The sequence below is a fragment of the Rhamphochromis longiceps genome, linkage group LG7, assembly GCF_057381845.1.
Source record: "Rhamphochromis longiceps isolate RC_006_pf linkage group LG7, R_longiceps_female_GT1.1, whole genome shotgun sequence".
Lineage (NCBI taxonomy): Eukaryota > Metazoa > Chordata > Actinopteri > Cichliformes > Cichlidae > Rhamphochromis > Rhamphochromis longiceps.
In genome coordinates, this window is record NC_140563.1 from 64,858,151 (window position 1) to 64,874,714 (window position 16,564).

The 16,564-nt window shown below is 40.1% G+C and overlaps 1 protein-coding gene across 2 annotated transcripts in view; it reads left to right on the top strand.

Annotated features, from left to right (window-relative positions):
• ppfibp2b (PPFIA binding protein 2b) overlaps positions 1-16,564 on the top strand; it is a 100,155-nt gene that overhangs the window by 39,807 nt on the left and 43,784 nt on the right. For both annotated transcript variants that reach the window (XM_085414828.1, XM_085414826.1), the window contains exons 4-5: positions 12,707-12,793; positions 14,758-14,871. In XM_085414828.1, the coding sequence (XP_085270954.1) occupies positions 12,707-12,793; positions 14,758-14,871 (201 nt within the window). The remainder of the gene's footprint in view (positions 1-12,706; positions 12,794-14,757; positions 14,872-16,564) is intronic.

Genomic DNA, 16,564 nt, shown 5'->3' on the forward strand with positions numbered 1-16,564 from the left:
TTATTAATATGTTATTTTAATTCATGCGGCTCAGCAGCACGAGGTGGGTGTTTTACAATAAGGTGCTGTTTTTGGTCACCATTTAAAATCTAACACTGTCTGGAGGCTGTTAATCATCTTCAGTGCCAAAGGCTTTTTCCCAATGCATTAATGCAGTATCACTCCAGTTCCCTGCTTCTTCTTTTTAAGCATTTTATTTAAAATGAATACTCAAAGAGGTCAAGGTAGAAGAATTACTTGTTCTTTCTGTTCCTCTCCCTTTGTGAGTTTAAAATTTTAAGCAAAAGCCAAAACTGTATTTGATCCAGACTACACCGTTCTCCCTTCCAAGTGTTTTCATCCCTTTGAGTCTCCGGACCACTGCTTTAAAAAAAAAAAAAGGTCTGTGGAAATGTATTTCTCCTCATCCACATCATCCACTGGAGTCCCTTTGGTGGTTACTACACCCAGTTTCACAAGTTAAACTGCAGATGCTCATGAAGAAGTACACACAAGGTGACTTTAAGTTAAAAGCACTGTGTCAGCGCTGAAAGCTGTAGAGGAGACAGGAAAATGACTTTGAGGAAAGGAGAAGAAGCAAAAATAAACACAAACATGCTTTTCTTCAACTTGGAAAGTTCATGCATTAATACAGTGTTCAGTTCTTGCGATATCCTAATCTAGCACTTTTTCGAGTTGTGTATTTGTAGAAGGTTATTACTAACTAAACAAAACAAAAACCATTAAAAAAGTTTCTCGTAAGTTATTTGAGTCAGTAGATCAGGGATTAAGGAGTTAAGTGTGGCATTTCTTTACAGGAACAGTGTCTCACTCAGTCTGGATAATCCACAGTCAACAGTTTCCAGAGGGACTGTTCCTGTAGTGGAAAGCTGCTAACATTGCCTGAAAATTTCAATAGCAGATGAACAAAAGCCTGGCAGATAATCAAGGCAGCTAGAATGTAAGGCTGGCTGCTTCCTCTCAAGCTCATCCTGTCCACCTTCTCCCCCCTTCCGTCGGCTCTTTGTTACTTCGGGAACATGGCGCAAACAATTTCTCTTCAACGATGTAATCCGATAACAACTGATGTCTTTACCCGTCGGCTTCCCGTGGCTGTCATGCCACCGGCTATTGTAGTTAATAATACAACAGCTTCTTGCCATTTTTTGTGTTTCTTTTTATCGCGGTGTAACTGATTTCAATTGAAAGCCTGCGTGCGCTAGTACCTCTTGCCACGAGTTCCCAGAATCCTTTGCGGTTTTACCCCTGAATGACGTCACATTTTCAATCTCTATAGCCTGAGCAACAGGATCAAAGTCAGTTGTGCTCTGCAATTAGTCTGCACCCCACGGCCTTCTCTCCAGAGCATACTTCATGGTGAAGCACATGTAAACACAGGAAGCATCATAAGTGTATTTCTGGCAGGAAGTTGTGATAGCCGGTGACGGCTGCTCATTACTGCTGACCCAGAGATGGTTGTCTCCTGTGTTCGTGACGCAGATGAACATTTTCAGTTTCCCCAAACCTGCTGAAGAGAAAATATACAAAAAAAACCTGAACTCTTCGATTTTTTTATACATAGAAATACAACTATACAAGTTCTTTCAGCAGAAACTGTCAAGAGTTTATTAAAAATGAGATGGAATGAAAGAAAATAGGTCAGGATTTTGTTTTTACAGAGCAGGGTCCCCGATTTAATGTTTTCACTCAGTAGTTTATTATTTTGTTATATTTCTTTTTTTTGTTTTTGTATTTTACATTGAAAAATGGATTTGTCTATAATACAGCCATGTGTTGACAGAAGATGCCAGAATACTCTGTGTAGCTTAGGACCCTATTTAACGTTACACATAGTTGTGCGATTTATTACGGGTTTTCTGCCCGTCCTGCAGGCTGACAGTTGGTAGGAGTGGGTAGAACTATTAGGAATTAAAAAGGAAAAGAGAAATATCGGGGTGCTGTTTTACCCTCAGCTGATTTTGGTCCCCCTTTTGTTCTCAAAGCACAGTAGGTTAAAACCATTCACTGCACATAAACAAGGTTAACTGGTCTATAGACATTCTCTTCATGTCTGGAAGACAGACCTAAACATGGAGACCTTTGACAATCTCTGAGAGTGACTGCAGTCGTCAGGCTGTGACTGTGTGCAGGAATGTTTGCTCCTATCAGGTGACCTGAGCTTGTGATCAAAGTGGTCATGAGTGTTCAACAGCCTCAGGGTGTAGGGAACCAATTAGTCACCACAAGTTGTGATGAATTAGGAGCTGGCTTTGTCAAACTGAATGTGTCCAGTGTTCGATGGTTTTTCGTGTGAGCCGATTTAATGCAAGTTTGCTCGGCTAATGTCATCTCAGGATGGTGCTGCGTGATGGTGATTATCTCTCTTGTTCACAGTATTCACAAAGTATTTTCCTTTATTTGATAAAATACTGCCATTTGGTATCCAAATGGCAGTATTGTCACCATGCAAAATATTGCAATACTATGTTGTAGCTACATGCCACCCTGTAAAACGATTATATTCACTTATCTCATGGGGTTTAACAGTTTTCTGCTTCATTTGAAAAACCTATTATGTGTTTCCCTTTCATCATTTTTATATTTTTCACCATTCTTCATGCCCCTCCCCTTAACTGAGGACAGAACAGAATTTAGATAAAGGTATTTGGCAGTTAGGCTCTGATGGCCGTGTTGGTGTTAGAGATTAGAGCAGGACCTCCCGGAGGCTGCTGGTGGAGATGAAGCTGGAGACTTGAATGGAGCCTGAAAGATGAGAGGCAGCGATGGGGAGGAGGCAGATTGCATGAAGGCGACTGCAAAGGAGAAAGATGCGCAGTGAGATTTAAAGTACGCGGCGTGAATGCTGATTGGTCTGAACAAGGCTGGGAGAAAGATGATTGGACTAGACCACTGATGTCACAAACAGCTTGACAGCTTGTAAAAGTGGAAGAGATTTGAAGCTCAGATTTAGCCGGCAACACCTGGGAGCAGACAGATGTGAGACTGTAGATCTACCTTATTGAACTTGCGCATAAGCTTCGTTAAAATGATGCATGAGACAGACCTTCTGCTTGAGCATGCACAGGAGCGTGAAAGAGGCAGAAAGATTGTATTAAGAGACAAAGTTGGAGGAAGAAAGTGTGGCCATATCAAAATTTGCAGTATTTTGACATATTACAGCTCTTTTCAGTAATACAAAACATGACTCCATGAAATTACAGTTTACATCCAACTTTTTTTTACATTTTAGGACTTGAATCACTTGTAATCACCTGCACAGAAGCGCTATTTGTTACTGGGGTTTGTGTGGCTGTAAATAAACTTGCCGTTCAGACCAAATGGCTGAGATTGTTGTGGTGGACTCTGTAAAATACACAGGAAATGGAAACCTGAGCTAAAGGGCTTAAACATGTGGAGGATCACACACAGAGACAGACGAACAGGAGGCAAAGAAAGTGAGCCAGCGTCTCCCGGCACTGTGACTTAATTAAAAGAGCACACGAAAAAAAAGGAGGGAGACGGACCTCCTGGCATGATTTGTGTTTGTGCTGACAGTACAGCCTGTTGCTGCTTTGCCCACTTATCTGACATCAGACGCTGCTGCTTTAGAGGCTACATATGAGAGCGGGAGAGAGGAAACATAGGCCAACACTGAGACACAAACAGATGACAGAGAAAGAAGAAAAATGGCAAACCCTCCCACCGTCCCCCCTCCTTCTTTTTCGGTTTGACCATTTGGCTGTCAGATGGACCTCGGCAGAGAGCGAGAGAGAGAAAAGAGGGGGAACGATTCAAAAGTGAAGAAAGGAAGAAAAGAGAAGGAGAAGGGGAAAGGAAGGAGGGCAAAGGAGGGGGACCGACAACTCCAACCAAACGGGAATAAAAGAGGGCGTGGAGAAGGCAGAGAGCGTCCAGGGAAAAGGACAAATAAGTTGGAAAGTGAAGAAGGGGAGTAAGTAGGGAGAGGGAGAGAAAAAGAGGGAAAACACAGTGGGACTAAAGAAGGAAAGAGAGAAGTAGGAGGAGGGGGACCAAGCAGGGGGGAGTTTTCCCTCTGAGGAGGCAGAGATCATAAAAAGCCCTCCTCCACAGCTGTGAACATCGCAGTCACACGCACACTTGCATGACAGTACTCACATGCTGCAGCAGTTTGCTCAGTCCACTGTTAGTTTGTGAAACTTGCACATAAGACACACTCAGAGGCTGATAGTCCCATAAGAACACAAGAAAATAGGCAGGGCAGCAATGGGCTGGGAGCATGGAGACTCCCATTGACTTCTACAGACACTTCTCCTGGCTGAAAAAGGTGAGTTAGGGTTTGTTTATATGCTCCTTCTCCTGCGTCTTCTTCTTCCCCCCTTTTTAAATATATTCGTGTCTGTCCGTGTTGCACATTCCTTTCATTAGGTTGATGCCTCGGAGGAAACTTTTAGTTGGAAAACAGAGAGAGGGGAGAGATGTTTGAAGGAGAAGCTGCCGTCGCAAAGCAGTTGTTCCACTTTAGATGCCTGACATTGTCCTGCTGTTATTGTTTTATTTCCTGGCGACAGACTTTGTGATGTAATTTCCCTCAGCTCAAGAGCTGGACTGCATCTCCTGTTGTTGTTGTGTTATGAAGGCACGCATCCACGAGGACTGTGTTATCAGATTGGAAATATTCACTATCAGCTGATTGTTGTTGTCAAAGCAGTGTCTAATGCTCTGGGGGTTAAGCAGAGAGAGACTTAGCGCTGCAGGATCTGTGTTGTAAAGACCTGTGAGCAAGTCTTTAACTGATGAGATGCCACATTTGTCTGATTTACTTAGGTTTATTTAATTTATCTTTAAAATCGTGAAGCTATGCTGCTTTTAAGCATGCTAGTGTTTTACATTATTGCAGTTTCTTTCTTCAAGATGTGACCTTTAAACTAACATTCACAGATCATTCACAGAGTTCCAGCAACTGCTAAGGTCAATGGCAAAGATCTCAAGGTGACAGTGAATCAGCTTATGCTGTTTTTATTGATGCCTCTCTCTGGGATTTATTCTGTGAATATATATGATAAGAAATTAATTGTGCAAAGTTTTCTTCACTGAAGGTGTCGCTCTGTCTCTTTTAAGGGGCTTCTTCACATGCTTAAAAGATTTTGCTGCATTTTGCCTCATTCACATCATTCTGCATTACTTCCTATCTGTTTCTCTAATATCTAACATTTAACGCTAAAACGTTATTCTACTCGGACTTCTCTGACACAGTGACTCATCAGAATAATAGAAAGTTTAAGCCTGTCAGTGAGTCCCCCTAGACTTCCATGAGCCTTGTGTCATTTTTATGGATTATTATTTTATATTTTGCCACAGTGGACGTATATTTTGAGAAATGACTCTTCACCAGGGCAGAGAATGTGTAAAAACAGGCTCTTTGTTTGACTTCTTGAAGTAGACCTGGACTAAAGACATGTTGGCCAGTCTGCACTTCATCACACTAATTCAAAAGGCTGTGAGAGGGTCAGGACTTGGTTATAAGGTTAGATAAGAGCATCTTACCACTTGGCCACCAGATGGTGAGTTACACTTCTAGGAACGTTATTAGGTCAGTTTTATCTTTTAGCTAAATGAGTGAGATGAATAACTTTCATTTCAAAGTTTGCTGGGATAAAAAATATCCATTCATCTTTTACTGCTTATCCAGGTCCGGTAGGAGGGTTCAGCACTCTAAGCAAAAAAGCACAGACTTCCCTCATTGCATTCATAAAGTCACCAGTCAAGAGGTTTGCTAAACTTACCCCAAACTAAGGTTTATTAATGGCTCAATCTGGAGCACTGATACAATCAGTTGTCTACCTCCAGTGCACTGAACAAATGTGATGCTACTTCATGTTATAGTTACAGTTGGAAAGAGGAACTTGGATGACAAAGTTAACCATAGACTGAACCAATAACTAGTAGGCACGGCTACAACGACCCAGCTGAAACTGTCCTGAACTCTGTTTTGCTCTGTCAGTGCATCGTTGTGATTTTCCTCTTAGTGTTTCAAATCGTCCAACAGATTACTGACAGGATTTGTTTTACTGCCACGTCTGCATCTTATAATGTATCTGAGGTAGAGTGAAGTTAGGGGTGGAGTGAAATAGCATTAAATAAATGAACCCTTACAAAGGTGCACAGATGCATCTGTGTGTGAGGATGTACATCTGAGTTCTTTTACTTGCTGTTGACCTGGCCAGCATGTGTGAAATAAACATTAGCATGTTAAAACGTATTTAAATTAAATTAACATTATTTATGCAATACAATCTCTTTTCTTATTTTTTAGTAAGATAGCTAAGTTACTCATTCAGTCTGTTTTGTTAAAAATGGAATAAAGCCTTTGTTAGCATTCAGCAGATTAGCTTGATCTCAATGCTAGCCCACGTGAGTTGATACTCCCCTGAGGCTACACATCTCATTCTGGCAGTTATAACTCTCATCACGCTGCTTCAGCCTTCACAGTTGCTTTGCGACTCACTTCTGCTCTACAACTGATCCACCTCAGTGTCCTGCATATGATCATTTATTCCTGATTTGTTCTGTGGGTGGGTGTGGGCTTTCCACATATGCTCAGAGAACATCACAGGGTCCCACAACAGCAAAGCTGCCATTTATAAATTGTTCCAGATACGACTACAGTGATAAACAAGTTTATTAGACCAGTGTAAGGTTTTTTATGTTTCTGTAATGATCAATGCACCAGTGTGCAGAAGTTCAGGCCTTTTGACTTTCTTCTGTTAATTATTTTTATTCAGTTTCACTCACTTCTCTATTGATATTAATTGTGTTTTATTGTTATACAGCACTTTGTGGCTTTTATGTCTTTGAAAAGCACCATATAAATAAAGTTCACTTCCTTACTTACTAATCAAAATTCTATTTTTAAAGCTAAAATACAATTATCGTTGCTATCTATGAATTTTCAAATGTAGTGCTTTACAAAAAAAACTCCAGAGAGCACAGTTATTTACTTGCATTTGAAAAATTTGTTTTAATGTTTGAATTGATTAACTTTTGATTTCTCAGAGAAGTCCAGTGCGCCAGCTCAAATTTGGGCATCAAAATCGGAACTCAGTTAATTCAGTGTTTTTATGACAGTTGGTCTGATACAATTGTTAAATAAGCACTGTACATATTTACTTCAGATAATGAGGACCAAATTAGCAAAGAGTTTTAAAGAGCAAATTAGGTGATCATTTTGTTTAATGCGTGTGTGATGGTTACTTCCAGACAGAGAAAAGGCCATTTATTTTAGTAGTATACTAAACCAGCTATCATTCCCTTCTCCCACACTGCCAGCTTGGTCCTGTTTCCTTTTTCTTTGTCTTTTTTTAAACAAACGTAACAGTAAACAGCTGTTTTCATCTTCGAATTGCTGAGGCTAACGTGATTATAGTGGTAAGATCAAGATGAAGGTTAATCAAACTTGGATATGGAGAAACAGAAATGACAATTCATCCTAAATGCCACTGACTCACCTTCAGATTCACTTTCCACACTCAGTGGGACTGTTTACTGTCAAGTTGAGCAGACAGCAAATTGAATTGGACTTTAAATTGCATTTAGAGACACTGTGGTGTGACTAGAGAGAATACCTAAGCTAATGTGCTGCACACGCTGCTGCAGCGCTAAATCGAATGAGCACTCACGACTCAGATTAGGGCCAACGAGGGACGAAAACCAAAAACTAAAAGCATTTGGTTTTGGATAGAAGGTCAGGCTTTGACTTTGAAAGTGAGCAGTAAAATTCTACATGAATTCTGTGGACGTACATGTTACCTGCTTACAGAGCGCTGACCTTTGGAGCACTTTTATGTGAATCACTTAAAGTAGGTGGGTAGTGTGCTGCATGCTGTCATGCATTCTTAGACACTGGGATCACGCCACTGTATGTCATTACAGTTCCACCCATTCCACTGGCCACAACATTTATTGTGAATACACCGAGAAAAGTACGACTAATAAAACATGTCTGTATTCATTCCAGTGTAATCATTTATATTGAGTGGATAGTGTTTCCTCTCCTCTTGTGCAAAGCCTTGTTAAATATTTGGTCTGCTGCAGTGAAGTGTACTCACTTTATATAAATTGTACTAGAACTATGATTCGAATTTCATTAGTGTTGAATAAAATATGAATTTTATGGTCCTGTTTTTTGAGAGAACATCCTGAAAAAACTTAAAAGGTAATTTCATATTTAGCTCTAAATGATTTAAATATTTTCCTAGCTGATTAGAGGAATTATTTCACTATTTCACTATTATCATAAATACCTGATTTAATATATTTGAATAAAAATGTGCTGTGTAAGCAAAAACCACTCAAGGTAATGGGTCAGTATTTATTTAACTGATGCTCCACCCTGTTTTTACTTGTACTGGAAGCACTTTTACTTCATGATACAAACTGAAACGCCTCTAAAAACGTAATATTTTCTAGGTTCACAGAGAGAACCTGTTTAATTAAATTTTTACTGCTACTAATATTCTAGTAGTTTTCAGCTAAATTTCCCAGATTTAGTCAGAAGTGCTAATGGAAAACTCAAGGAAACTGAAAAAACAACTGCAGAACTGTAATATATAATGATAGTGCAAAGACATTACACTGTGGCCCCAAATCGTCTTGCTCTGTCCATTCTCACTCAATCCACCAGGCGATAACAGATAAAAACAGACTGGCCTGGTTTCTTTTATCGGTCCATTCAAACGCTGTGTCATCACCACCCTGAAATGGCCTTGCTTCTCTTCGGTCTTCTGATGGGAAGATCTGTGATTACAGCAGATTTCCCACTGGAATGAGAAACTGTAAATGTAACATTATTACAGCCTTACATTTTATAACTTAAGAGACACTCTGAAAGAAACAGTTTGTCCCCCACCCCCTTTCTACCCCCGTCTCTGTTTAATTTCAAGTCTGATAATGGGTTTAATGCATCCATATGGTCCACGTCAGGTGACCTAGCTGGTGTACATCCTGTGACCTCAGCTTCAGACAGTTCATCCAGGATTACAGGCTGATTTTAGGGTTTTTCATCTGTGTGCTGAGACGGCCTTTGAGGGATGAAAGAGACTGATAAGGTTTTGGAAGCTCACTAATGTGCCTTGAAGCTAAAGTTTAGAGTAGTTGTTGTGGCATCAGATAAGAGTTTCAGCTAAAAGCACAAAAAAACCCCTCGATGTTTACGTTTTCTTTAAAACTGGGTCATCGTCATGATAGTAGGAAAGGTCGGCTTCTTGTAGCAAACAGTTACATTTACACTGCTGCATATTTTAGCCTAAAGGCGTTTTATATATTTATTTTTTCTGGACTTTGAAGCTAGTTAAGCTAATCGTAGTTTAGATGGGTGTGGAGTGGATTTTTGGCAGTAAGAGGCTTAAATGTTGATTGCTTAAATGACAGTAATGGTTGTGGGGATTGTTGGCAAATCTGGGCCCCCCTCAAATCTTTAGGGACAGATGCAGAAAGTTCCACCGACACACGATCATCATTGTACAAGAAAACACTGCAGATGCCATAATCAGCATAGTCTGTGGTTAAAAATGAAATATCATTTAATTCCACCAAAAACACGATGAGCTTTTCTTGAAGAAAAATATTTAACAAATGAAATATATATTTTTCCTGTCCTCTCTGGACTGTCTCATGCCCTACAGAACATGGACGCATTCAGTGTTTAGTTCTTTGTAGTAATCCTGTAGTAGTCCTGAGCAACCTCAGCATTCATCTAAAATGCAATTTGAACTCCTACAGGACAAACGCGACCATCTCATGTTTGCAAATTGGTTGTTAACTTAAGCTTTAGTATCACCAGTGGGATGTTTGATGAATACAGCTACCTGCTGCTGATGGAAATCAGTGGTAACCAAGTTCAGTACTTCAGATATTAAAACAAACTAATTGTTTTAGCCAAAATGTGCTAACAGCTGAGGTGAACTGCAGTGCTGAGCGATGACAATGTGGTTTTACTACTACAAGTGATTTTAACATTATCCACAGTCATTTGATTGATTGTAATAATTGATAATAATAATTGTCATACTTAATTCAGGCCTAAATTTCACACACAGTCTTGATATATTACCAGAATGACCATCAGTTCCTTTACAGCTGCTACTGCTTTCTGTCATTTCAGGTGGAAACAGATCTATAATGGACTTTTGGGCTGGTGTCAATACTAGTGTTTCAAGTAGTCATATACAAGGTTCATACTTTTATAGCATATATCCACACTGGATGTTTGGTGGTGAGAGGGAAAAACACAATCAAACATGTAGAAGCAGGTGCAAGTGAAATTATCTTAAACACAAGTAAACACAGACATGGTTGAGACGAGCACCAGAATGGAGAAGAGAGGTGATTTAAGTGACTCTGGAAATGGCACGGTTGTTGATGCCAAACAAGGTGGTCGGAACATTTAAGAAACTGCTGATCTACTTTTCCCAAATAAAACAGAGTTTGCAGAGCCTGAAATGGTCTGAAAAAAGAAAACATCCGGTGATTTCCCTGTGTGAAAATGCCCAGCTGATGTAAGACGTCAACGGTAACTCAAAGACTCACTCCTTACAACCAAGATTTGTTGAAGAGCACTTCTGAATGCGCAGCACTTCAAAACATGAAGCAGATGAGAACTAGGAGAAGACCACACCAAGTGCCTTCCTGATTGCTGATCACATACATCCCTTTAATGACCACAGTGTACCTTATCTCCTGACAGCTGTTTCCAGCAGGATGGCACGCCATGTCTGAAAGCTCAAATCATTTCAAACTGGTGTCTTGAACATGACGATGCGTTCACTGTGCTCAAATGGCCTCCAGAGTCACCAGATACCAATCCAGCAGAGCACCTTTGGGATCATAGATGTTTAACTGACAGCTGTCATGTCAGTATACACCAAAACCTCTGAGGAATGTTTCCAGCACCTTCTTGAATCTGGTTTAAAAGAAATAGCAAGATTTCTGTTAAGGGCAAACATAGTGTTGAAGCTCCAGTTTTAAGAGCTCATTCGGTTTGAGCTGTAATGTAATATTGCTGTTTCCCACACAGTCTTTGTTTGGCATTGATACAGTGTTACTGGCCAGTACACGTCACTCTGTTTCTTAACATTATGTAGGGTTAGCACAAAGCTAAATCTCAGCTGCAGTTTAACAGGCCTGCAAGTGCAAACTGATTTAGCCAAAGTGTTTCTAACAACAGGTGGTATTTCTAATCTTGCTGACAGAAGCAGAAAATATCATCTTATCATAAGAATGTTTTCCTCTCTTTCCAAATGTTTGCAGCAGCATGTTGGGGAGCGGAGGAGCCAGCAGCATTCAAACACATTCTGACTCTTAAAGCTGAGCAGAGAAATGGAAACAGGACAGACATCATCATTCAGGAATAAAGCCATTTAAAAATTGTTCGGCTTGACTTTCATTTTCACTTCCTGAGTTGTGGAGTGCATAATTCTGCCATAACCTTAATAGCAGGGTAATAAGGAACTGGCAAAAGAACTTCTGACCAAAGGGAAATGTCTCTTTCACTGTTTGCATGTTCTTAAGTTCACATTAGAAAGCATTTCTATTTCGACACAGAGCCTGACACGGCTTTTTCTCCTGACAGGCTGCTGCAAATACATTGATATCTGATATGTTTTGTTAGACTTACAGTAGTCAGAGATGAAAAAGGTGGAAATTATAGCACAAGCTTTAGCACAATGTCGATGATTTGGCTCCGCTATCCTGCTATTTCCAGATTAACAGAAGTCAGATGAGTCAGATGATGTTTCATAACTTCGTATCATGTGCTTTGTGAAAAATGTGTATTTATACAGCATCGGCTCTGTGAGTTCCTTGTGCAAGAGTCAGCAGTCTTGCCCAGACCAGCTCTGGACATTAAGCGAGAGGATTATGTGTACAGCTTGGTTCTTTGTCAAACTCTGAAGCATCAGCAGCGCAAAAATCAGCAATATTCTGACATTTATATGCATTTAACGTTAGCAGCTAAGCCATATTACTGGCTGTTTATAATCTTACTGTATAGATATTTCAGTCTGACTACCTGTAATCTAACAGTTTACACGTCTTTGTATTTTAAATTCAACATTGGCAATATGTATGTTTGCTGAATCATGCATTTTGCTTTTGTTCAAAGCATCCCAGACAAAGTAAATAAGTTATTTTCTGACTTCAACAGCACTTTTTATAATGTATTTGTGCAGTTTTGTGAATAATAGATACTCTTTTCTGCTTTAGAGAACCTAGTTGTATCTGGCTTATGAGTAGCTAGATGAAATTGCCCCTGTCTTGGGGAAGCGCATCCCCCCCGTTTGTTGGGTGGTTAAGGTGTAATTCAGCATCAGACCTGCCAAATTTAGCTTCCATGTGCCAAACTAAGATGTTTAGGATGAGCAGGCATCTATTCATCTGTGGTTTAGACAAATAAACACTCATTAGGAAGCTTTTGTTGCAGGCTAACAAGTTGTCATCTCCACCTCTCACATACACACCAAAAAAGCCACTGACTAAAATCCGCTAACAGAAGCTTGGAAACGGTCACCTTGGCTACCTTCATTTTTTCTATACAGTCTTTGGTGTAAACAAGACTGCAGTTTTGCTGATTTAGGGACAGAGGATGTGCCTCTCTGCTTCAGTGCTTGAAGATAAAAATAAGCCATCCCTTATCTTTCATCCTTAACCTCTTCATGAACTTTGTGTGTTTCTTCTGTGTGCATTTGTCCAGGTGAACCTCTGTTCTCCAGCCAACAATGAAACTTACCAAGAACGACTGCTTCGCCTAGAGGGAGACAAGGAGTCTCTGGTGCTACAGGTCAGATATTTCTTATCTATCTAAGTTATAGACGGTGTCAACTGAACATTTAATACAAAGACACATACAGTATGTACGCAACGTGCCTATGCTGCCTGTGTACTTTCATATCACATTTTCAGAGTGTACTTTTTCTTTGCTGTCCCAGTTTGCTTGTTCAGATGTGGTTGTAATTATTTTGGCATGCACAACTACATCTAACTTTTTGATCCCTGCCATAAATGAGCCAGGAGACTGTCTGGCAGGATTTGTTCCACGCTGGAAAAACATCTTGTCCTTTAATCTGTAATCCTGTGAGTTCAGATATTTCGTGTTATTTCATAACAAAACATGTCCGGACACCTTCGAAAGCATGTGAGGGTGTTTACATACGACTTGTGCAGTAACCGCCAGCGCCTAGTCGGCTGCAGTAAAGATGATTATATGTCATCTAACTATATGATGTCAGGAGGTGCTCTGTGCTGTCAAAACTCTTTAATAGCCAGTTCATGCAGCTGTGATTTCCACAGTCTGTCTTTACATCCCTCCTAGTTAATTTGTCGTTTTGGAACTGCCCCTTTATGCTCTCCGTGTCTCTGTGTATGTTTGTTTTATGCTCTGGGGAAGCCCACGCGAGCGGATGATTTTTTTTTGATGATAAGTGCACCACCCGTCTGGACAACCCCGGTTTGCAAAGTTTTCACAAAGTCCACATCTCGTTCGTTACCACCACCACCACCACCCGCACACCTACTTCTTACACATTCCTCAACTGACACTGCCCGTGATTGGTTGAGATCCAAGTGAACCGGGGCTTGTTTTTACTGACTGGTGATTTAATTGGCTGTGGACAGTTTGCCCCTCCGTAGTGCCTTCCTGCCTTTTCACCTGCCTCTACTTTAAGACTGCTTATGTGAAGCTTTGTCTTGCTTCAGCGTGTGCTAGTATAGACACACTCTGTGGTTAGTAACTAACTTCCTTCTAGCTTTGTCGAGAGCATTCACCTCTGTTTGTGTGTGTGTGGCTCAGAGGAAGGAGGTAAGGGGTATTTTTAACTTTTGTCTTTAGCATTTGGAGTTTATACAGTCATATCAAGATCACGCCGTGTTGTTTCTTTATTTTTACTTACTTTATCTTTGCGTCATGTTTGTCAAGCGTTAGTGGTATCCATGTTTTTGGTGCGAAACCTAACACAAGGCTCTTAGACGTGACTCATTCAGATACTTGTTCATTCATTTACTCACTTGTTCATGGTTCATCAGTGCCAGGGAGGGCAGGTTTAGCAGACCAGTCCCTCTGTAATAACACATGTTCATGTTCTGTTAGCGGTTACAAGTGTCAAGCCAAAAACTTGACAAAATATTCTTTTGTGCCAGAGCAATGTGCGACAGGACATGGCTGCAGGGGTAAAAATCAGAGAAACTGAAGTGACAGAGAGTCAGCTGCTGTCAGATGGATTTGGCATCGTTTAGGTGAACAGGAGGGATCTTTGAGTGTGTGTGTGGGTGCACGTTTGGCAGGAGGTGAATGGGTTGTCAGAGAGATTATAGTAAGTGTGCAATACATTCCTAGGTGACAGACTGCTGAGTAAATGTGTGTGTGTTGGTTTGGAGTTGAAGTATGTGATGATGTGTTCTTTTATGTGGATTGAAAGAAGAAAAAGACATAAAGACACAAACATAAACCAAAAGCTGTGGACTTTTGAATATGTAGGGTAGACTCAAACTGATAATATTTGTCTATCACAGGTATTAGTACTATTATACAGTATATATAGCATATTATATAGTACTATAGTAATAGTAATTCTATCTCCCATAAAAACTTGTATCAGTGACTAAAATCCAGTATCCAGTGTAGCAGAAACAATGTTTACCAACTAAAACTCCTGCATATTTCTATCTATTTTTTCCTTATCTTAAGCATGTGATCAGCCAGCGCTCTCTGAGGACGGTGTAATACAGTATGACTGTGTCACCCACCAGGTGAGCGTTCTGACCGACCAGGTGGAGGCCCAGGGAGAGAAGATCAGAGACCTAGAAAGTTCTTTGGAGGAACACCGCCAGAAACTGGCCTCCACTGAAGAAATGCTCCAACAGGTAAAGCACGTGTAAAACACCATTTATAAACCTGTCACAGAAAAATGTTGAACAGATGAAATATTATTGTTTGCATGTTGCTTGATCCACCCTGGAGGGATTCTGATGCTACAGTACAGACAATATGGCAAGAAAATGGCATTTGTAGTAATAGACTGCATAAAAGGTGGACATGGCCTTTGTGGTTTCTGGATGTCATTGTTAGCATTTTGGCTAACACTGTGGCTCAACTAAAGGCAGCAAGCTAGGCTAGCAGAGAGTGAAATCATCTGTAAAATTTAGATTTCACCACTAACTTTGGGACTTTTAACAAAGGAGCCAGTGGTAATGGTGACTCACTTTGTGGAACTAGCCTCAAGTTGATTTTAGATGAACTGCAGTTTGTTTGGTTCTCTGTACTAGTTTAATTTCAATCAATTAAGAAAGCTGTTTTAACCCCCGTATATAAAATATATTGCTATAACAGTATTAACACAGGGTCTCTACAGAGGGCCGTAGCTGTTTGTTCTCAGTGCAAACTGCATCAGCCTAAAGAGGAGAGTGTATTATATTTAAAACACTAAATGTGGTCTCAAATGGTGCCCAGACAGATGGTAACTGAAAATGAAACTATGACAGAGGTCATACTTATTGAGTTGACCTTGTTGTCACTTGGCGTGTCTTTTTTCTGTTTTACGTTAGAGCAAATACCAAGTCGCTGACTTCAGGTGATAGCAGGGAGTTATCCAACAGGATGTTCAGAGTGACTAAAGTGCAGGAGTGAGTTGTTACTGTAAATGAATAAATAAAGGAGTGGCGCAGTGTTTTATTGAGGGTTCCAGTTTGATTTTATGCTCGCTGGCCTCCTTTGACTCTGTCCCTGTTTAGCTGTGTGGTGGGTATAACAGAGACATCAAAACAACTAGATTTTAAAGGGTCAAAGCTCGAAGTTACTCAGTGTTCAGTGAGATGTAATGAGATTAGACAGAGTTTACTCTTACAGTACAGTGAGTTTGAAGGTGACCTTTTTAGATAAAGGATGTAAAATGTTCTGCTACCAGCTATGTCCCATTCATCGGATGTAATCCACTAATGTTGACTTTACATTAATGCAACTGCTGTCGGTCCTGGAGGGATGAGAATCAGTCAAAACATAGAAATAAAGCCCAGATTTCAGCAGCAGATACACGAAACCGAAAAAAGGTTTCCATAAACGTGGTTTTTAAAACATGAGCAGCGGTGAAATCCTGTGTGTTTCAAAAGCATTACTGAAAGATGTTGACAGAAAATGGGCCAGTCTGATTATTAAATATTCATTTCATTACAACATCTGGTAAACTGTGAGTACATTTATAACATAGGTTAATAACAAAGGGATATATTTGGAAACCGACAGAGCATTGAAGGTCTATTTAAACTGGACTAAGAGCAAGCGAATAAAAAGAAGAATACACTTTGAATTGATCAAAGCCTTTGTGTCGGTACAATGTGGCCTATGAGTTATCAAAGATTTATTTTTAACATCAAAGCAATTTTCATATAACTTCTATATAATCTATCTCTCTATATGTACATACTTTGTCCTTAACTGAAAAGAATTGTCAAAGCATCAAGCCTTTGGGGTTTTTTGAATATGAAAATTAATGTCAAATACAGACTATATTAATCCTGCGTGAAGATCTCAGTCACATGTTGCAAAATGTGTGCAAGGCGA